We start from the raw sequence: 23986 nt of genomic DNA on the forward strand, positions 1-23986 counted from the left end.
CCAACAATGTTGTATGGTTGCGAGGCGTGGGCTATGGATAGAGTTGTGCGCAGGAGGATGGATGTGCTGGAAATGAGATGTTTGAGGACAATGTGTGGTGCGAGATGGTTTGATCGAGTAAGTAACGTAAGGGTAAGAGAGATGTGTGGAAATAAAGAGTGTGGTTGAGAGAGCAGTAGAGGGTGTTTTGAAGTGGTTTGGGCACATGGAGAGAATGAGTGAGGAAAGATTGACCAAGAGGATATATGTGTCGGAGGTGGAGGGAATGAGGAGAAGTGGGAGACCAAATTGGAGGTGGAAAGATGGCGTGAAAAAGATTTTGTGTGATCGGGGCCTGAACATGCAGGAGGGTGAAAGGAGGGCAAGGAATAGAGTGAATTGGATCGATGTGGTATACCAGGGTTGACGTGCTGTCAGTGGATTGAATCAGGGCATGTGAAGCGTCTGGGGTAAACCATGGAAAGCTGTGTAGGTATGTATATTTGCGTGTGTGGACGTGTATGTATATACATGTGTATGGGGGTGGGTTGGGCCATTTCTTTCGTCTGTTCCCTTGTGCTACCTCGCAAATGCGGGAGACAGCGACAAACAAAAAAAAAAAAAAAAAATTTTTTTTTTTTTTTTTTTTTTTTTTTTTTTTTTTGCTGTCTCCCGCGTTTGCGAGGTAGCGCAAGGAAACAGACGAAAGAAATGGCCCAACCCACCCCCATACACATGTATATACATATACGTCCACACATGCAAATATACATACCTATACATCTCAATGTACACATATATATACACACATAGACTCATACATATATACCCATGCACACAATTCACACTGTCTGCCTTTATTCATTTCCATCGCCACCTCGCCACACATGGAATACCATCCCTCTCCCCTCTCATGTGTGTGAGGTAGTGCTAGGAAAAGACAACAAAGGCCCCATTCGTTCACACTCAGTCTCTAGCTGTCATGCAATACTGCCCGAAACCACAGCTCCCTTTCCACATCCAGGCCCCACAGAACTTTCCATGGTTTACCCCAGACGCTTCACATGCCCTGATTCAATCCACTGACAGCACGTCAACCCTGGTATACTACATCGATCCAATTCACTCTATTCCTTGCCCGCCTTTCACCCTTCTGCATGTTCAGGCCCCGATCACTCAAAATCTTTTTCACTCCATCTTTCCACCTCGAATTTGGTCTCCCACTTCTCCTCGTTCCCTCCACCTCCGACACATATATCCTCTTGGTCAATCTTTCCTCACTCATTCTCTCCATGTGCCCAAACCATTTCAAAACACCCTCTTCTGCTCTCTCAACCACGCTCTTTTTATTTCCACACATCTCTCTTACCCTTACATTACTTACTCGATCAAACCACCTCACACCACACATTGTCCTCAAACATCTCATTTCCATCACATCCACCCTCCTGCACACAACTCTATCCATAGCCCACGCCTTTCAACCATACAACATTGCTGGAACCACTATTCCTTCAAACATACCCATTTTTGCTTTCCGAGATAATGTTCTCGACTTCCAAACATTCTTCAAGGCTCCCAGGATTTTCGCCCCCCTCCCCCACCCTATGATTCACTTCTGCTTCCATGGTTCCATCCGCTGCCAGATCCACTCTCAGATATCTAAAACACTTTACTTCCTCCAGTTTTTCTCCATTCAAACTTACCTCCCAATTGACTTGACCCTCAACCCTACTGTACCTAATAACCTTGCTCTTATTCACATTTACTCTTAACTTTCTTCTTTCACACACTTCACCAAACTCAGTCACCAGCTTCTGCAGTTTCTCACATGAATCAGCCACCAGCGCTGTATCATCAGCGAACAACAACTGACTCACTTCCCAAGCTCTCTCATCCACAACAGACTTCACACTTGCCCCTCTTTCCAAAACTCTTGCATTCACCTCCCTAACAACCCCATCCATAAACAAATTAAACAACCAAGGAGACATCACACACCCCTGCCGCAAACGTACATTCACTGAGAACCAATCACTTTCCTCTCTTCCTACACGTACACATGCCTTACATCCTCGATAAAAACTTTTCACTGCTTCTAACAACTTGCCTCCCACACCATATATTCTTAATACCTTCCACAGAGTATCTCTATCAACTCTATCATATGCCTTCTCCAGATCCATAAATGCTACATACAAATCCATTTGCTTTTCTAAGTATTTCTCGCATACATTCTTCAAAGCAAACACCTGATCCACACATCCTCTACCACTTCTGAAACCACACTGCTGTTCACCAATCTGATACTCTGTACATGCCTTCACCCTCTCAATCAATACCCTCCCATATAATTTACCAGGAATACTCAACAAACTTATACCTCTGTAATTTGAGCACTCACTCTTATCCCCTTTGCCTTTGTACAATGGCACTATGCACACATTCCGCCAATCCTCAGGCACCTCATCATGAGTCATACATACATTAAATAACCTTACCAACCAGTCAACAATACAGTCATCCCCTTTTTTAATAAATTCCACTGCAATACCATCCAAACCTGCTGCCTTGCCGGCTTTCATCTTCCGCAAAGCTTTTACTACCTCTTCTTTGTTTCCCAAATCATTTTCCCTAACCCTCTCACTTTGCACACCACCTCGACCAAAACACCCTATATCTGTCACTCTATCATCAAACACATTGAACAAACCTTCAAAATACTCACTCCATCTCCTTCTCACATCACCACTACTTGTTATCACCTCCCCATTAGCGCCCTTCACTGAAGTTCCCATTTGCTCCCTTGTCTTACGCACTTTATTTACCTCCTTCCAGAACATCATTTTATTCTCCCTAAAATTTAATGATACTCTCTCACCCCAACTCTCATTTGCCCTCTTTTTCACCTCTTGCACCTTTCTCTTGACCTCCTGTCTCTTTCTTTTATACATCTCCCACTCAATTGCATTTTTTCCCTGCAAAAATCGTCCAAATGCCTCTCTCCTCTCTTTCACTAATAATTTTACTTCTTCACCCCACCACTCACTACCCTTTCTAATCAACCCACCTCCCATGCTTCTCATGCCACAAGCATCTTTTGAGCAATCCATGACTGATTCCCTAAATACCTCCCATTCCTCCCCCACTCCCCTTTCTTATATTTTTTTTTTTTTTTTTTTTTTTTGCTTTGTCGCTGTCTCCCGCGTTTGCGAGGTAGCGCAAGGAAACAGACGAAAGAAATGGCCCAACCCACCCCCATACACATGTATATACATACGTCCACACACGCATATATACATACCTACACAGCTTTCCATGGTTTACCTCAGACGCTTCACATGCCCTGATTTAATCCACTGACAGCACGTCAACCCCGGTATACCACATCGATCCAATTCACTCTATTCCTTGCCCTCCTTTCACCCTCCTGCATGTTCAGGCCCCGATCAAACAAAATATTTTTCATTCCATCTTTCCACCTCCAATTTGGTCTCCCACTTCTCCTCGTTCCCTCCACCTCCGACACATATATCCTCTTGGTCAATCTTTCCTCATTCATTCTCTCCATGTGCCCAAACCATTTCAAAACACCCTCTTCTGCTCTCTCAACCACGCTCTTTTTTTTTTCCACACATCTCTCTTACCCTTACGTTACTTACTCGATCAAACCACCTCACACCGCACATTGTCCTCAAACATCTCATTTCCAGCACATCCACCCTCCTGCGCACAACTCTATCCATAGCCCACGCCTCGCAACCATGCAACATTGTTGGAACCACTATTCCTTCAAACATACCCATTTTTGCTTTCCGAGATAATGTTCTCGACTTCCACATATTCTTCAAGGCTCCCAGGATTTTCGCCCCCTCCCCCACCCTATGATCCACTTCCGCTTCCATGGTTCCATCCGCTGCCAGATCCACTCCCAGATATCTAAAACACTTTACTTCCTCCAGTTTTTCTCCATTCAAACTTACCTCCCAATTGACTTGACCCTCAACCCTACTGTACCTAATAACCTTGCTCTTATTCACATTTACTCTTAACTTTCTTCTTCCACACACTTTACCAAACTCAGTCACCAGCTTCTGCAGTTTCTCACATGAATCAGCCACCAGCGCTGTATCATCAGCAAACAACTGACTCACTTCCCAAGCTCTCTCATCCACAACAGACTTCATACTTGCCCCTCTTTCCAAAACTCTTGCATTCACCTCCCTAACAACCCCATCCATAAACAAATTAAACAACCATGGAGACACCACACACCCCTGCCGCAAACCTACATTCACTGAGAACCAATCACTTTCCTCTCTTCCTACACGTACACATACCTTACATCCTCGACAAAAACTTTTCACTGCTTCTAACAACTTGCCTCCCACACCATATATTCTTAATACCTTCCACAGAGCATCTCTATCAACTCTATCATATGCCTTCTCCAGATCCATAAATGCTACATACAAATCCATTTGCTTTTCTAAGTATTTCTCACATACATTCTTCAAAGCAAACACATGATCCACACATCCTCTACCACTTCTGAAACCACACTGCTCTTCCCCAATCTGATGCTCTGTACATGCTTTCACCCTCTCAATCAATTCCCTCCCATATAATTTACCAGGAATACTCAACAAACTTACACCTCTGTAATTTGAGCACTCACTCTTATCCCCTTTGCCTTTGTACAATGGCACTATGCACGCATTCCGCCAATCCTCAGGCACCTCACCATGAGTCATACATACATTAAATAACCTTACCAACCAGTCAACAATACAGTCACATGAATTATATACATGTGTATATATGTATATATCTGTGTGTGTATATGTTGAGATGTATAGGTATGTATATTTGCATCTGTGGACGTGTATGTATATACATGTGTATGTGGGTGGGTTGGGCCATTTCTTTCGTCTGTTTCCTTGCGCTTCCTCGCTGACGCGGAAGACAGTGACAAAGCAAAATAAATAAAATAAATATTGAAATGAACAAAAAGAAATTGTACTTAGTGTATTTTGGTATATAATCAGAATATTATTATTATGGTACCCTGTTGAAGGATTGAATACTCCACTGTGATTATCTTGTTTACTGTTCCTGTGCTTACAAGTGAACTTTTGTATTGTTTATGATTTTTGGGAAAGAGTAAACAAGCAGACCATTGGCTGGAGCAGAATGTGTCTTCATATAACCTTACAACAAGCCCAGTTACATCAATTGGTGACGAGGCTGGGATTGTCTGGTGTTGGCAGAGGGCAGGATCGAGTTTTGGGTGTAAGGAACAGCTAGATCTAACTGTTTACTTTTGACGTCACCTGGCTTAGTGGTACCACTTACATAGCCAATCCCCGGGTGAGAAGACTGGCCTGCATCCAGTAGCTATTATGGGTTCCATCATGGCATCACAAGTTGAAATTGACTCTTTTGACTCGGCCAAGATTTCCCTAGAAGTATGGCCGAGTCTGTTGGAGGCCCATTTTGCTCATCTAGGGATTATAGAGGAGACTAAGAAGAGAATGGGGCTACTGGTGTCAGTTGGTAGAGAGACATACAGTGTATTGGGTAACTTCTGTGCTCCAAATTTATATATTCATTCACTTAGATGGAGTGAAAAAGATTTTGAGTGATCGGGGCCTGAACATGCAGGAGGGTGAAAGGCAGGCAAGGAATAGAGTGAATTGGATTGATGTGGTATACCGGGGTCGACGTGCAGTCAGTGGATTGAATCAGGGCATGTAAAGCGTCTGGGGTAAACCATGGAAAGTTCTGTGGGGCCTGGATGTGGAAAGGGAGCTGTGGTTTCCGGGCATTATTACGTGACAGCTAGAGACTGAGTGTGAACAAATGGGGCCGTTGTTGTCTTTTCCTAGCGCTACCTCGCACACATGAGGGGGGAGGGGGATGTTATTGTATGTGTGGCGAGGTGGCGATGGGAATAAATAAAGGCAAACAGTATGAATTATGTACATGTGTATATATGTATATGTCTGTGTGTGTATATATATGTGTACATTGAGATGTATAGGTATGTATATTTGAGTATGTGGACGTGTATGGATATACATGTGTATGGGGGTGGGTTGGCCATTTCTTTCGTCTGTTTCCTTGTGCTGCCTCGCAAACGCGGGAGACAGCGACAAAGCAAAAGCAAAATCTATTCATTTATTATACATAGTCGCTGTCTCCTGCATTAGCGAGGCAGCGCAAGGAAACAGACGAAAGAATGGCCCAACTCACCCACATACAAGTTTATACATAAATGCCACACACGCACATATACATACCTATACATTTCAACGTATACATACACAGACATATACATATATACACTGACATATACATATATACACATGTACTCATTCATACTTGCTGCCTTCATACATTCCCTTCGCCACCCCGCCACACATGAAATGGCACCCCTTCCCCTGCACGTGTGCAAGGTAGCTCAAGGAAAAGACAACAAAGGCCACAATCGTTCACAATCAGTCTCTAGCTGTCATTTGTAATGCACCAAAACCACACTTCCCTTTCCACATCCAGGCCCAAAACTTTCCATGGTTTACCCCAGATGCTTTACATGCCCTGGTTCAGTCCATTGACAGCATGTTGACCCTGATATATCACATCGTTCCAATTCACTCTATTCCTTGCACACCTTTCACCCTCCTGTACGTTCAGGTCCTGATCGATCAGAATCTTTTTCACTCCATCCTCCCACCTCCAATTTGGTCTACCACTTCTCATTCCCTCTGCCTTTGACACTTATATCCTCTTTGTCAATCTTTTCTAACTCGTTCCCTCCATGTGGTAAGACCATTTCAATACACCCTTTTCTGCTCTTTCAACCACACTCTTTTTCTTTTTAGTACCACACATCTCTATTACCCTTTCATTACTTACTTGATCAAGCCACCTCACAACACATATTGTCCTTAAACATCTCATTTCCAACACATCCACTCTCCTCCACACAACCCTATCTATAGCCCATGCCTTGCAACCATATAACATTGTTGGAATCACTATTCCTTCAAACGTACCCATTTTTGCTTTCCGAAATCATGTTTTCGCCTTCCATACATTCTTCAACACTCCCAGAACCTTCGCTTCCTCCCCCACCCTGTGACTCACTTCCACTTCCATGGTTCCATCCGCTGCCAAATCCACTCCCAGATATCTAAAACACTTCACTTCCTCCAGTTTTTCTCCATTCAAACTTACCTCCTGGTTAACTTGTCCCTCAACCTTACTGAACCCAATAACCTTGCTCTTATTCACATTTACTCTCAGCTTTTTTTTCACACGCTTTACCAAACTCATTCACTAACTTCTGCAGTTTCTCACTTGAATCAGCCACAGCGCTCCTAATTTACCTTGCACAAAATTTTATGATGATTTAGTATCAGCACTGAAGAAGCATCATGATGTAAAATTATCTTATCATTGCTTTTCAACTGAGGAAGAAAAGGTCAGAAGAAGCTCTAAATGTTTTGCATGCTGATCTCAACGGCTTGGCTAGACATTGAAATTTTGAAGACCAGTTTGACTCCAGGATTAGGGACCAGTTGTTTATGGCTGTGGAAAATTAAATTTATTTTCCAAATTTAGTAGCAGAAAATATAGATTTGCAAAAGATGACTTTCCAGATTTCTAAAAGGATCCTAAACTTAGTAAATGTAGGTTCAAAGACTTTACTTGTAATCTGTGGAAGAGAAAAGGGCATTTGAAAAGAGTTTGTACTGATGCAAGAAAAGAAAGCTTGAGAGGACAAAAATATGTACATATCAAGAGTTGTACATATGTACAATATGTACATATCAAGAGGCAAGTGTTTTGGGAGCAGCTGAATGAGTGTGTTAGTGGTTTTGATGCACGAGACCGGGTTATAGTGATGGGTGATTTGAATACAAAGGTGAGTAATGTGGCAGTTGAGGGAATAATTGGTATACATGGGGTGTTTAGTGTTGTAAATGGAAATGGTGAAGAACTTGTAGATTTATGTGCTGAAAAAGGACTGATGATTGGGAATACCTGGTTTAAAAAGCGAGATATACATAAGTATACTTATGTAAGTAGGAGAGATGGCCAGAGAGCATTATTGGATTACGTGTTAATTGACAGGCGTGCGAAAGAGAGACTTTTGGATGTTAATGTGCTGAGAGGTGCAACTGGAGGGATGTCTGATCATTATCTTGTGGAGGCTAAGGTGAAGATTTGTATGGGTTTTCAGAAAAGAAGAGTGAATGTTGGGGTGAAGAGGGTGGTGAGAGTAAGTGAGCTTGAGAAGGAGACCTGTGTGAGGAAGTACCAGGAGAGACTGAGTACAGAATGGAAAAAGGTGAGAACAATGGAAGTAAGGGGAGTGGGGGAGGAATGGGATGTATTTAGGGAATCAGTGATGGATTGCGCAAAAGATGCTTGTGGCATGAGAAGAGTGGGAGGTGGGTTGATTAGAAAGGGTAGTGAGTGGTGGGATGAAGAAGTAAGAGTATTAGTGAAAGAGAAGAGAGAGGCATTTGGACGATTTTTGCAGGGAAAAAATGCAATTGAGTGGGAGATGTATAAAAGAAAGAGACAGGAGGTCAAGAGAAAGGTGCAAGAGGTGAAAAAAAAGGCAAATGAGAGTTGGGGTGAGAGAGTATCATTAAATTTTAGGGAGAATAAAAAGATGTTCTGGAAGGAGGTAAATAAAGTGCGTAAGACAAGGGAGCAAATGGGAACTTCAGTGAAGGGTGCAAATGGGGAGGTGATAACAAGTAGTGGTGATGTGAGAAGGAGATGGAGTGAGTATTTTGAAGGTTTGTTGAATGTGTTTGATGATAGAGTGGCAGATATAGGGTGTTTTGGTCGAGGTGGTGTGCAAAGTGAGAGGGTTAGGGAAAATGATTTGGTAAACAGAGAAGAGGTAGTGAAAGCTTTGCGGAAGATGAAAGCCGGCAAGGCAGCAGGTTTGGATGGTATTGCAGTGGAATTTATTAAAAAAGGGGGTGACTGTATTGTTGACTGGTTGGTAAGGTTATTTAATGTATGTATGACTCATGGTGAGGTGCCTGAGGATTGGCGGAATGCGTGCATAGTGCCATTGTACAAAGGCAAAGGGGATAAGAGTGAGTGCTCAAATTACAGAGGTATAAGTTTGTTGAGTATTCCTGGTAAATTATATGGGAGGGTATTGATTGAGAGGGTGAAGGCATGTACAGAGCATCAGATTGGGGAAGAGCAGTGTGGTTTCAGAAGTGGTAGAGGATGTGTGGATCAGGTGTTTGCTTTGAAGAATGTATGTGAGAAATACTTAGAAAAGCAAATGGATTTGTATGTAGCATTTATGGATCTGGAGAAGGCATATGATAGAGTTGATAGAGATGCTCTGTGGAAGGTATTAAGAATATATGGTGTGGGTGGAAAGTTGTTAGAAGCAGTGAAAAGTTTTTATCGAGGATGTAAGGCATGTGTACGTGTAGGAAGAGAGGAAAGTGATTGGTTCTCAGTGAATGTAGGTTTGCGGCGGGGTGTGTGATGTCTCCATGGTTGTTTAATTTGTTTATGGATGGGGTTGTTAGGGAGGTAAATGCAAGAGTTTTGGAAAGAGGGGCAAGTATGAAGTCTGTTGGGGATGAGAGAGCTTGGGAAGTGAGTCAGTTGTTGTTCGCTGATGATACAGCGCTGGTGGCTGATTCACGTGAGAAACTGCAGAAGCTGGTGACCGAGTTTGGTAAAGTGTGTGGAAGAAGAAAGTTAAGAGTAAATGTGAATAAGAGCAAGGTTATTAGGTACAGTAGGGTTGAGGGTCAAGTCAATTGGGAGGTGAGTTTGAATGGAGAAAAACTGGAGGAAGTGAAGTGTTTTAGATATCTTGGAGTGGATCTGGCAGCGGATGGAACCATGGAAGCGGAAGTGGATCATAGGGTGGGGGAGGGGGCAAAAATTCTGGGGGCCTTGAAGAATGTGTGGAAGTCGAGAACATTATCTCGGAAAGCAAAAATGGGTATGTTTGAAGGAATAGTGGTTCCAACAATGTTGTATGGTTGCGAGGCGTGGGCTATGGATAGAGTTGTGCGCAGGAGGATGGATGTGCTGGAAATGAGATGTTTGAGGACAATGTGTGGTGTGAGGTGGTTTGATCGAGTGAGTAACGTAAGGGTAAGAGAGATGTGTGGAAATAAAAAGAGTGTGGTTGAGAGAGCAAAAGAGGGTGTTTTGAAGTGGTTTGGGCACATGGAGAGGATGAGTGAGGAAAGATTGACCAAGAGGATATATGTGTCGGAGGTGGAGGGAACAAGGAGAAGAGGGAGACCAAATTGGAGGTGGAAAGATGGAGAAAAAAAGATTTTGTGTGATCGGGGCCTGAACATGCAGGAGGGTGAAAGGAGGGCAAGGAATAGAGTGAATTGGAGCGATGTGGTATACCGGGGTTGACGTGCTGTCAGTGGATTGAATCAAGGCATGTGAAGCGTCTGGGGTAAGCCATGGAAAGCTGTGTAGGTATGTATATTTGCGTGTGTGGACGTATGTATATACATGTGTATGGGGGGGGTTGGGCCATTTCTTTCGTCTGTTTCCTTGCGCTACCTCGCAAACGCGGGAGACAGCGACAAAGTATAAAAAAAAAAAAAAAAAAATCAAGAGTTGTTAAGGTTTAAGTGGATCCAAATGAGAAAACTAACACTGAAGAAGAAAATAATGGTAAGCTGTTATCAGTGAAAGACCAGATAGGTGCAGTGAAGACAGAAGAATTTGATTTTAGAATTAAAGGGAAACAAGTACCATCTGAGGTTGATGCATGCAGCTGTTCCTACTCTACCCAATCACTAGGTAGAGCTGTTGCAGCTTAAAGTTGAGCCATCCAGTGAAAGGTTAAGTGCTTATGACAATTCTGTTATTCAAGGGATGGGTAAAACAACTGCATCAGTCAACTATAATGGTTGCAAGAGAGTTCAGTCCCTCTATGACGTTGATTCTCAGAATACCAATTTGTGTAGCAAGAACCTCATGGGTAAGGTTGTCATTTGCCTCACTGGACTGGATGAAAACTAAAGTGCCTCAGATTGTAGATGTAGAAGGGTTATTAGAGAATTACTGTGTTGATTCTGGCAAGCCTATCTCAAGCATTTAGCCAAAATACATGTTAAAAGTGATGTTTCCCCAATATTCATGAAGGCTTGTACAGTCCCATTTTATTAAAAACATGGTTGGAGGTACTTTGGATAGGCTTGTGAAGGATGATGTACTTGAATCAGTTTTCTTTAGTGAATGGGCTGCACCCATTGTACCAGTTTTGAAGGATGACAAGAAATATATACAAATTTATGGCAGTTTTAAAGAACGTAACAAACAGATTTAGTGTGATAGGTACCCACTACCTAAGATTGAAACCTTATTCATGACATGAGATGAGGTCAAGTGAATGCAGAGGGGGTGGTATTAAACAGGATTTTTTTTTTGTCAGCCAAAATCTCTGAATGGAGACAGCAACATGTGAAGGAGCATTGTCATAGTGCAGAAACCATCTACCATTTTCAAACAGCTGATGGTGGTTTCTTCTAACTTTATCCATCAGTTGAATCAGAACCTCTTTATCAAAGGCCTGGTTTACTATTGTATGTTTACACATCAGCATAGTACATTACCTTTATATTACTACTTGTAACAGACAGCCTTAGAACTGTTTGATCGCACCTTGTACACTGATCAGTTTCATCATCATCAGCTTTATCTTTCTTGTAGTGAAAGTTGTCATCATTCGTGTACTCACTACCTAACTAGCTAAAATGATTTTTTACTGATGTCTTCCAGTTCTTGTTGTTCATTAATAGTAACTCTTAGGTCTTACTATTTTCTTCACTGTTAGTCCCTTTTCCTATTGGATCCTTTTAACATCATTATATTCCAGATTGTTACACAATTTACTTGTTCAAATTTTACTGTACTGAAGAAGGGAGGGAGGAGCTAGAATATTTGAGCTGTGTACATACATTTGAAAGTTAAATAAAAATAATTAGATAAGAACATCTGTGTTCTTGTTTATTTTGACTTAGTATCTACAAAAATTGATTTAAAGTATTCATGAGTCTTATTCCTGGAAAGCCTTTAGATTTTAAGTACTTTGTAGTGCATGATGGGAAACAAAAATTTTTTGTAAAATTTAAAACACCTTGTGAAACATATTGGATATCATTTGCATGGTTGTTTGATGCAGCTATTAAATATAGTAACACATTTCAGGAGCTATTTTGGAGAATCTAAAGGCGCATGGGTGGTCTTCAGCTAATGTTGTCTTTGGCAGTGGGGGATCTTTACTTCAGAAGGTAAAGAGCTAATTTTTCTAAGTTTGCATTTAATCTATTGTAAAAGTATAAAAGGAAAAAAATCATGAAAGTCCTTGATTAACATTATTTTGAATACTGTATCTCACATATTTTTAAACAATTATAACTAGTAGTTGATTGAGGTTGCTGTCATCTTTCTCAGAGTTGCAGCAGTGGTCTGCTATTTCCCATGGATAACAAAAGAAATAGTAGTGTTTATAAAACTCCTTAATCAAAACCCAAACCTCAGAAATGAAATTATAATTAAGCTTTCTGAACCTGGTGAATATGCTGTCAACATTGCTACAGAGGGAAAGACAATAACTTTAAGATCAAAGACTATTTGCATACTGGAACTGCTTCATGTGCTGTTCAATTGATTAGAAACAGGAATGGATTAATGACTATTGTGCAACGTTAATTGAGTATAATTCATGTCTAGAGGATCAGTGTCACTGTCATATGCTTGTGAGTATTCCCTTAATTATGGAGAAGGCAGAGTTTATTTGAGGATCTGGAGAAACTTCAACAGCAAAATGTTTTATTTGCATTTGTTTCACTCTTTTGAAGTGTAGTTATTGTTCTTCTAATCATCTGGAAAGGCTGTTAACCTTGTTTGTCGTCAAAATATACATTTCAATCTTGTCAGAGAATTCAACCCTAAGTTAAGACTTTGCTTCTTTGGGAAGACCTGTTTTGATTAATGGCACCTTAATTAAAGCGGCATTTTCTGGAATGCATTAAAGATATTAATCAAGGTCATTCTGTAGTTTGATGAGAGTAGTAAATGAAGTTATGATACATTTAGTCTTTTAAATCATGGTATAACAGCATTGACAGAGAAAATGGTATAAGCTGTGTTGCATTTTGTTTACTGATCCTTGATGGAACACACTGGAAGTTACCAATCTTTTGTGCTGATGATGCCTTGTGTGTGCTGTATTGGAGGAGATTGGTAGAATTTTAGGTTGCTTTGATTAGGAATTTCCAAAATGTGGGTCACAAAGGAGGCTCAGGTAGCTCATGGCATGACTCCAAAAACTACACATGAAGTTTCTTAAACTCATTTGTGGAGGCAAGGTTGAAGATATGTAGGGGTTTTTGGAAAAGAGGAAACATAATGAGAAGGTGGTGAAAGTAAGTGAGCTTAGAAAAGAGATGTATTTAAAGAAACACCAGGAGAGATTGGGCATAGAATGGCAAATGATGAGAGTGAAAAAAGCAAGGGGAGGGAGTGAGGAATCGGAGGTATTTATGGAAGCATTGCTGGTATGTGTAAGAGAGGTGCGTGGCATGTGGAAAATGGGAGGTGGGCCAGTGAGAAAGGGTATTGTGTGGTGGGATAGCAAAGTTGCTAGTGAAAGAGAGAAGACAGGTGTATGGGCAGTACTTAGGGAAGGACCACAGATGACTGGGAAATGTACAAGAGGAGTTCAAGAGGATGGTACAGTGATTGAAAAAGAGGGCAAATAGAGTTGGGCTGTGCAATTATCAGTAAACTTCTGAGAGAATTACAAGATGTTTTGGGAGGAGGTTAATAGTGTGCAAAAAAACACAAACAAATGAGAACATTGGTGAAAGGGGCCAATGGGGAGTGGTAAAAGATAGTGATGAGGTGACATGAAGCCGGAATGAATATTTTGAAGGATTGTTGAATGCGTTTGGTGATAGGGTGGCAAATGTAGGTGTTTGAGTTAGGGAGGTATGTGAAGTGAGAGTCATGGAAAGTGGCTTGGTGAAGAGAAAAGAGGTGGTGAAAGCTTCACATAAGATGAAATTTGGTATGACAGCTAGAATGGATGGTGACTATGTTGTTGATTGGTTAGTTAGGCTTTTCAGTGTGTATGGATCATGGTTAGGTGCCTGAGAATTGATGGAATGCAAGTATAGTGTCACCGTATAAAGATAAGGAGGATAGTCGTGAGTATTCAAACTGCAGAGGTATAAGTTTGTTAAGTGTACCTTGTACCCTGTATGGGAGGGTGGTGATTGAGAGGGTTAAGGCATGTACAGAGTATCTGACTGGGGAGGGGGGGGTGTCAGTGTGGTTTCAGAAGTGGTAGGATATGTGGATCAGGTGTTTGCATGGTAGGATATGTGGATCAGGTGTTTGCATAAGAGAATGTGATTGAGAATTACTTGTAGAAACAAAGGATTTATATGTGGCATTAATGGATTTGGAGAAAGTAAGTGATAGGATTGATAGAGATGCTTTGTGGAAGGTCTTAAGAATATATGGTGTTGGAGGAATGCTACCAGAAGCAGTAAGAAGCTTTTATCAAGGGTGTAAGGTGTGTGTGCGAGTAGGTAGAGAGGAGAGTAAGTGGTTCCAGATGGAGGTTGGTCTGCAGTAGGTGTGTGTGATGTCACCACGGGAGGTTGATTTGTTTATGGATGGGGTGGTAAATATAAAGGTCTTTGTGGGAGGAAATGTCTTGGAGAATGAGGCAAGTATGCAGTCTGTAGGGGGTAAGAGGGGGCTTAGAAAGTGAGTCAGTTGATGTTTGCTAATGAAACAGCACTAGTGGCAAATTCAAGTGAGATGCTGCAGAATTAGTGCTAAGTTTGATAGAGTATGTAAAAGGAGAAAGTTTAGAGTAAATGTGAACACAAGCAAGGTTTTTAGGTTTAGCAGTACAGAGGGACAGGTTAGTTGAATGAATATTTGGTGGGAGTGGGGTATTTTAGATAACTGAGAGTGAACTTTGAAGTGAAAGGAACCATGGAAATAGGAGTGAGTCATAGGGTGTGTGAGGAAGCAAAGGGTGTGGGGACATTGAGGAGTGTGAGGAGAGAGATGATACCTGGGCAAAAACAGGTACGTTTGAAGATAAAGTAGTCCCAGTGTTGTGGTATGGATGTGAGGCATTAGCTTTAGATGAAAATATGTAGAGAAGCATAGATGTACTGGAAATGAAATGTTTGAGGATGGTATGTGGCATGAAGTAGTTTGATTCAGTAATAAAAGGGTAAGAGAAAGGTGTGGTACTGAGAGAAGTGTGAGAAAAGCACAATAAACAGAGCTGGGGAGGTTGTGCTGAAATGGATTGGAAAAATGGAGAGACTAAGTGAAGAGAGGTTAACAAAGAGGGTTTATGTGTCAGAAGTATAGTGGAAAAGAAGGGAGAGACAGAAGTGGAGATGTAAAGATGCACTGAAAACTATTGTGGAGGTGAGGGTCAGGGAGAAGTGGAGGTATAGTGTAAGGAAGATTGAAGAGAGAAATTTTAAGTGTTGGCAAGCAAGAAGATGAATGAGAAGAATGCAAGGAATATAAATGAAGGGTGACAGAAAGTTTAGATGAAAGTGAATAAATGTAGGGTTGGCCATGTGTGAATGAGGCATTTGAATACTTAGAGAACAACTGGTAAAGGTTGTAGAATTAGTAGTTGGATACAAGGTTGTGGAGAAATTTAAAAGTTATAGTTTAGATGTGCTGGGGAAACCCATATCCTTGGCCAGGATGTATGGAGTGAAAATGGAATTGATGAACATAAGTTATTGTAGGAAGTGAAAGAAGTTATATGGACAAGAATTAATGAACATTAGCTTGGAAGAGGGAAAGAAGTATATGTAGTTGTACTAGCCCTGAGAGTATGGGAGGGTGTAACAGAACATTGATGGAATGGATCAAGAATAGAGTGGGTGAAAAGAAAGACTGGAATTGTGAATTATGCTTGCATATGTGTATATGCATGCATGCCTTTCACCCTTCTGCATGTTCAGGCCATGACCACACAAAAATGTTTCACTCGATTCTTCCATCTCCAATTTGGTCTCTCCCTTCTCCTTGTCCCCTTCACCTATTACTGTAAATATTTATCAGTCTATCTATATCTCCAATGGCCATTCTCTCATGGAACTCCCATCAAGGGGATGGCCACAGCAAAAGAGTCCCCACTTATCCCTGTTCTTACATGCCTCCCTTGCATATACCACTCCATGCACTCTTCCACCATTTCTCTCCCTCCTGTACTCTTCCACTCTATTTCCCCATGTCACAGGTGGTCTTCCTCTCATACTAACCCCTTTAATCATGCTGTCATACACTCTCCATGTTAACTTTCTTTCTAGCATTTTTCCATGTGCCCAAACTACCTTAAAGTATTACATTTCACCTACACTACCACTCCACAGTTTAATCCCTTTCCATTCCCTGCTATACCAAAGCTCTCATACAACCCATAATTTTTTTCATTCCATTTGGTCTTACCACTTGCTCCTTTCAAATAGCTCATTTCCACAGCCTGGAATCTTGACCTTAGTGACAAATTCTTTGTCCATGTCTTGGTTGCATAGGTCAGGATCAGGAGGACTATGCATGCTATCCCTTAATCCTTTCTTCACTTCCAAACTCTACACTTCTGCCCTTCATTATTCTCTTATGGAACCCTGTGACTCTTCTACCCTGTACTGCTCTCTCCCTTATCTCTCCTTCCAGATTACCACTCTTACCCAAGATAGCTTCTAAATACTTAAATTACCTCAACTCTTCTGGTCTTTCTCCCTCCCCCTCTTATCTATAACACAGTTTGGTACACTTTCTTCTTTCACTCTTTAGAGAAATGCAAAATCTATACTTTCACTTTGTTTCCCTTCAGACTCCACTACTCCACTACTTTATTTTTTTTCTATATTCGCCATTTCCCGCGATAGCGAGGTAGCGTTAAGAACAGAGGACTGGGCCTTTGAGGGAATATCCTCTCCTGGCCCTCTTCTCTGTTCCTTCTTTTGGAAAATTAAAAAAAAAAGAAAAAAAAAAAGTTTTGGTTTCATCTCTCTTATCACTCCATCCATATATATGTTAAGAAGCCATGGTGGCATTACATAGCCCTGCCTCACGCTAACATGTATACCAAAACTTTCACTCAACCCTCTTTCCAAACTTACACATGCATTTGCTCCTGTATAGAAGGCTTTCACACCGTCTAACAATTGTCCCCTCACCCAATATATCCTTAACACATCCCATAAAGCATTCCTCCTGACTCTGTCATAAGCTTTTGTGAGATTTGTAAAAGCTGCATATAAATTCTTTCCTTTCACTAGATACTTTTCCATTGTCATTGTCACCAAAAACTGTGATCCACACATCCTCAACCTTTTGTAAAGCCCCTTTGCTCCTCACTTATTCTGCAGTCAGTCACTTCCATCATTCTATCAATGAACACTCATGCATACAATTTTCCTGGTATATGTAACAGACTTATTCCCCTATAATTGCTACATACATCCTAAGCAGCTTTTCCTTTGAATAAAAGCTTTCACCCAATCTTTAGGCTCAAGATTCTGCTTCCATGCTGAACTACATGTTATATGCATCCACTCTGTCACACTTTCTCCTCCATACTTCAGCTGTAATCCCATCCATAACAGGTGCCTTTAAAAAAAAAGCCTACCTTCAGCCTCATTGTCACCCTTTTTACCTCCCTTCTAGTTGTAGGCTCCTACAGTTGTATCCTTTTTCTATCTATATCTATATTGGGAGGTGAGTTTGAATGGAGAAAAACTGGAGGAAGTGAAGTGTTTTAGATATCTGGGAGTGGATCTGGCAGCGGATGGAACCATGGAAGCGGAAGTGGATCATAGGGTGGGGGAGGGGGCGAAAATTCTGGGGGCCTTGAAGAATGTGTGGAAGTCGAGAACATTATCTCGGAAAGCAAAAATGGGTATGTTTGAAGGAATAGTGGTTCCAACAATGTTGTATGGTTGCGAGGCGTGGGCTATGGATAGAGTTGTGCGCAGGAGGATGGATGTACTGGAAATGAGATGTTTGAGGACAATGTGTGGTGTGAGGTGGTTTGATCGAGTGAGTAACGTAAGGGTAAGAGAGATGTGTGGAAATAAAAAGAGCGTGGTTGAGAGAGCAGAAGAGGGTGTTTTGAAGTGGTTTGGGCACATGGAGAGAATGAGTGAGGAAAGATTGACCAAGAGGATATATGTGTCGGAGGTGGAGGGAACAAGGAGAAGAGGGAGACCAAATTGGAGGTGGAAAGATGGAGTGAAAAAGATTTTGTGTGATCGGGGCCTGAACATGCAGGAGGGTGAAAGGCGGGCAAGGAACAGAGTGAATTGGAGCGATGTGGTATACCGGGGCTGACGTGCTGTCAGTGGATTGAATCAAGGCATGTGAAGCGTCTGGGGTAAACCATGGAAAGCTGTGTAGGTATGTATATTTGCGTGTGTGGACGTATGTATATACATGTGTATGGGGGGGGTTGGGCCATTTCTTTCGTCTGTTTCCTTGCGCTACCTCGCAAACGCGGGAGACAGCGACAAAGTATAAAAAAAAAAAAAAAAAAAAAAAAAAAAATCTCTGACACCTGTTGTAACTGGAACTCCCTCAAAGGGGTGGCCACGACAGTAGTCACCATAACAAGTGAGCTCTAGTACCACTTCTTAGCCTTTAGTGCCTCACCCTTAACAGGCCATTGGCAGAAGGTAACTCTAGCACAGTGTTTGCTGAGGCTCCTCCCCAATGTTCCTACTGACTGTTTGTATCTAATGCTCCTACCAACTACTTCTACCTAATGCTCCAGCCTAAATGTTCCTTCTCACTACTTTTATCTGTTGCTCCTACCATTTTGCAAAAAGGCAGGGCTAGTCCATAGTTCTCACCACAGAAAAAACGAGAGTTTTGAAGAATGAGCTGTGCGAGTTTAGTGTTACATATGACAAGGAGAGATTGTAAGTTTGTGGACAAAATGCCTGTAGTTCACATGTTAGTGAGGCAGAAAGAAAAGACAGCTACCTGGGTTAGAGGAATGCAACTTGACAATCACTAAAGTGCAGGCTCATTAAGCATGCGTCACTAACCCTCCCAATGCCCAGGTGGGTAGTACTGGTAATATATCTTCCTGGTTGTTGGCTGCCTACCAACTTTTCCTTCCCTCCTCCATATCCACACATGTTACAACTACTGCCTCATCTTCTCCCACATTCATCAGTTCCTTCAGAATACCCTTTCCATCTTCCTTTCATTTCCTCTTTTTGATTCAGCAACTCCACCTCCTTACTTTTCACATTTACATTTCCACTCTTACATTCACCTCTTTCATTTTTCACCTCTCTCCAATACAGTATTGTATTTTTGCTAAACTTTTCACTCAACTTTCCTCCAACATCTTCATTTACTCTTTCCTTGCTTTCCTCTATCAGCTTCTTAACATTCCATATACACATTTCATATTCTTCCATCCAACTTTGGTGAATTTCCACCAATACATTTCTATTAGAGCAAATTACCATATTCCTTCTTCTCTCCCACAGCATTTCTAATCTCATTTGTCCACCATGCATTTTCACTTTTATTCTTATATCTTACAACCATATATGCAGCTACTAATTCTTTAACTTCTAACAGCCTTTCTCTAAACATATTAAACATCTCATGACTGTATCCCTACATTTACTGCCCTTTCAGCTAAATTATGTCACCCTTCTTTCACACCCCTTGCATTTTTCTGATTCATCTTCTCCATTGACAACACTTATACCTTTCCATTCTTCCTTACACCATACCTCCACTGCTTCTGGATCCTCACCTCAAGAAATGCAAAACAGTCAGAAATGCCATAGAATCCTCTCACAACTCTTGCATTCAGCACAACCTTTCATCCACTTCCACATAGTGAGTCAAACACTTGTTTTTCTCGTCCATCATTTCTTATCCAAGTATGTCTGTTGATCTTCATGTTCTGAGAAAGGTGTAAGCAAGGAATAAACCCCTCTCAGCACAGACATCCACAAGATGGCTTCCATTCTCATTTACTCCCCATTAACTATCTTGCCAATTTCTTTACATCCCACCTTCACATTCATATCATCCATTACAACTACCTTTGTCTCCTTCTTAAACCCATTTATAGTCATTCAGATTTATCCAGAAATGCTTATTTCATCCTTATCTTGCACAGTCTTCATAATCACAGGCTCATATACACATGCACATGCATACTTCACATATCTAGTCTTTCCTTTCACCCACTCTGTTTTTAATCCGTTCCATCCATGCTCTGTAACACCCTTCCATACTCTTAGTGATAGCACAATTGCACATTCTTCATTCCTTATTCCATGCTAATTTTTATTCATTTCCATCTGTACTACTCCTCCTTCCACAACTTGCATTCATCATTTCCATTTTCAACCCATACACCTTACCCAAGGATATGGGTTTCCTAAATCCTCAGCACATCCAAACCATAGCTTTTGAATTTCTCCACAATCTCCCTCCTTTTACCTCACCACTCATCCTATTAACATTCAGAGCCATCACCCTCAATTGCTCGTCCCTTTTACTCTCCGGCATAACTGGTGGACTCCACTGCTGCCTTTTAGCCTTTAGTGCCTCACCTTTGACAGGCCACTGGCAAAGGGCAACTCCACTTTCTACAGAGGAGAGATTACTTAAGTGAGAAACAGCACAATTTTTAAGTTAAAAGGTCATGCATCATAAACCTCTGAGAATTCCTTGAGAGTGAGATCTGTCATAAACAAAAGGGAAGGATGGATGGATTATTTGTATCAGGACTGCCAGAAAGCATTTTACACTAACCTTATGGGAGCCTGATGAAGCTGAATCACCAGGCAGGAAAAAGGGGAAGAATCCTTCAAAGGATAGAATATTATCTTTGTGGAAGGGAACAAAGGATGCTTGTCAGAGGAGCCTTCTCCAAATGAGCTGTGGTAACCAGCGGAGTGCCACAGGGTTCGTTTCTTCTGTTCTGGGGCCTTTACTTTTGATCGATGTAAATGACTTGCATGAAGGTACAAACTTGTACCTGAAGATGTTTGTATATGATGCAAAAGTCATGAGGGAAGTGAAAAGTGAGAAAGATTGCATCACCTTACAAGGGGACCTAAATAGGCTCCAGAGTAGGTCTGATACATGTTTGATGAAATTCATTCCTAGCAAATGTAAAGTAATGAGGATGAGAAAAATTGAAAGGCCTCAAAATAATCATTATCTAGCAGATTATGATGCAAAGGAATTCAAACAGCATCAGACCATTGGGTCCTTTTGAAGCTATGATAGTGGAAGATATCAAAAACTTGCAGATAAGTGTGGTAAAAGTCAGATGGCATTCACATAATTTTAAGAGAATAACCAGCAATTTCTCATTGTAAATTAGGAGGTGCAAATCATTTAAATAATGGAATTTAAGTGAAATGGTCATCAACTGTGTTCTTAACATATTTATAGTATTGCTTTTGACCACTCTAACTGGCAGATCATTCCATATGTTAACAATCCTTTTGATGAAAAGTACTTTACCGCTGTGTGTCTGTCTGTTTATATTTCTGACATTTGTTCCCTCTGGGAACTCCCATTAAGGGTGTGAACGTGAGAAAAGCATCTCTACTTATCCCTGCCCTTACATGCCTCCTCACATTCATCTCATTTGAGGTAAAACATTTGCCCTTTGATAAATTTGATTACCTGTATTAAATCACCCATTAACTGCTTTTCTAAGCTAAATAGATTCAATTAGTTTAATTGCTTCTCATAGGATTTGCTAGTCAGCCTGGGAATCATCTTGGTAGCTCAGTACTAAACTCTCTACAGTCTATCTATGTCATATTTTAGGTAGGGTAACCAAAACTGGCACAGTATTCAAGATGGGGACAGACCAGTGAAATATAAAGAGTAAAGATGATTTCAAAGGCCTTACCTGTGAAGCCGAGAATTTTGTTTGTTCTTTTCACTGCTTACTTTGCTGTAGATCACCAGAGATTATTACGTCTGACTTTTTCTTCTTATACCTTTTGCAGGTCAACAGAATTCATACTGTAGCATGCCTTTTTGTTTTTGCTACCACTACACAAAACTTTGCTGCCCATGAACCTGCTCCATCAGTTTGTTCATGTCAATTTGTTGCTGTAGATGTTCAAGTTCATTTGTACATTTTTTCCCACCTGTGCATCATCAACGAATTTTGGCATCTTGCAATGCATCCCATTATTGATAGTTAATTTATATGAAAAAGAGAACCAGTCCCATTACTCATCCTTGTGGCACACTACCAAGGCTTGACCATGAATTGCAGCTTTCTGTATACAGCTAGTCAACCAATTTCCTATCCACTGAAGTACAACCTCAACAGTGCCATGTGACTCAAATTTTGCTGGTAACCTTTGATGCAGAACTGTATCAAAAGTTTTTGAAAATCTGAATGGATGACATCATCTGCTTTACTTTTGTCATACATGTTGACGATATCATAAGATATCATAAAAGAAATCAAGCAGATTTGTCAGACATGAGCAGTTTTGTCAAAAAGTATGCGGAGAATTGTATGTTAAGTGGGGGTCCTCTAAATGATAAACAATTATATCTTATATTCTATATCTATTTATTTTGCTTTGTCGCTGTCTCCCGCGTGAGCGAGGTAGCACAAGAAAACAGACGAAAGAATGGCCCAACCCACCCACATACACATGTATATACATACATGTCCACACACGCAAATATACATACCTATACATCTCAACGTATACGTACATATACACACACAGACATATACATATATACACATGTACATAATTCATACTGTCTGCCTTTATTCATTCCCATTGCCACCCCACCACACATGAGATAACAACCCCCCCCCACATGTGCGCGAGGTAGCGCTAGGAAAAGACAACAAAGGCCACGTTCGTTCACAATCAGTCTCTAGCTGTCATATATAATGCACTGACACCACAGCTCCTTTTCCACATCCAGGACCTACAGAACTTTCCATGGTTTACCCCAGATGCTTCACACGCCCTGGTTCAATCCATTGACAGCACATCGACCCCGGTTTACCACATCATTCCAATTCACTCTATTCCTTGCACGCCTTTCACCCTCCTGCATGTTCAGGCCCCAATCACTCAAAATCTTTTTCACTCCGTCTTTCCACCTCCAATTTGGTCTCCCACTTCTCCTCGTTCCCTCCACCTCTGACATATATATCCTCTTGGTCAATCTTTCCTCATTCATTCTCTCCATGTGACCAAACCATTTCAAAACACCCTCTTCTGCACTCTCAACCACACTTTTAATTACCACACATCTCTCTTACCCTATTATTACTTATTCGATCAAACCACCTCAAACCACATATTGTCCTCAAACATCTCATTTCCAGCACATCCACCCTCCTGCACACAACTCTATCTATAGCCCACGCCTTGCAGCCATATAACATTGTTGGAACCACTGTTCCTTCGCACATGCCCATTTTTGCTTTCTGAGATAATGTTCTCGGCTTCCACACATTCTTCAACGCTCCCAAAACTTGCCCCCTCCCCCACCCTATGATTCACTTCCGCTTCCATGGTTCCATCCGCTGCCAAATCCACTCCCAGATATCTAAAACACTTCACTTCCTCCTGTTTTTCTCTGTTAGAACTTACCTCTCAATTAACTTGACCCTCAACCCTACTGTATCTAATATCCTTGCTCCTATTCACATTTACTCTCAGCTCTCTTCTCTTACACAATTTACCAAACTCAGTCACCAGCTTCTGCAGTTTCTCACACGAATCAGCCACCAGCGCTGTATCATCAGTGAACAACAACTGACTGACTTCCCATGCTCTCTCATCCACAACAGACTTCATACTTGCCCCTCTTTCCAAAACTCTTGCATTCACCTCTCTAACAACCCCATCCATAAAGACATCACACACCCCTG

The 23986-nt window shown here is 41.3% G+C and overlaps 1 protein-coding gene across 6 annotated transcripts in view; it reads left to right on the forward strand.

Annotated features, from left to right (window-relative positions):
- Window positions 1-23986, forward strand: part of LOC139756165 (nicotinamide phosphoribosyltransferase-like) — a 249048-nt gene that overhangs the window by 202913 nt on the left and 22149 nt on the right. For all 6 annotated transcript variants that reach the window (XM_071675352.1, XM_071675350.1, XM_071675351.1 and 3 more), the window contains one exon: window positions 12220-12302. In XM_071675352.1, the coding sequence (XP_071531453.1) occupies window positions 12220-12302 (83 nt within the window). The remainder of the gene's footprint in view (window positions 1-12219; window positions 12303-23986) is intronic.

Source organism: Panulirus ornatus, chromosome 20 (assembly GCF_036320965.1).
Source record: "Panulirus ornatus isolate Po-2019 chromosome 20, ASM3632096v1, whole genome shotgun sequence".
Lineage (NCBI taxonomy): Eukaryota > Metazoa > Arthropoda > Malacostraca > Decapoda > Palinuridae > Panulirus > Panulirus ornatus.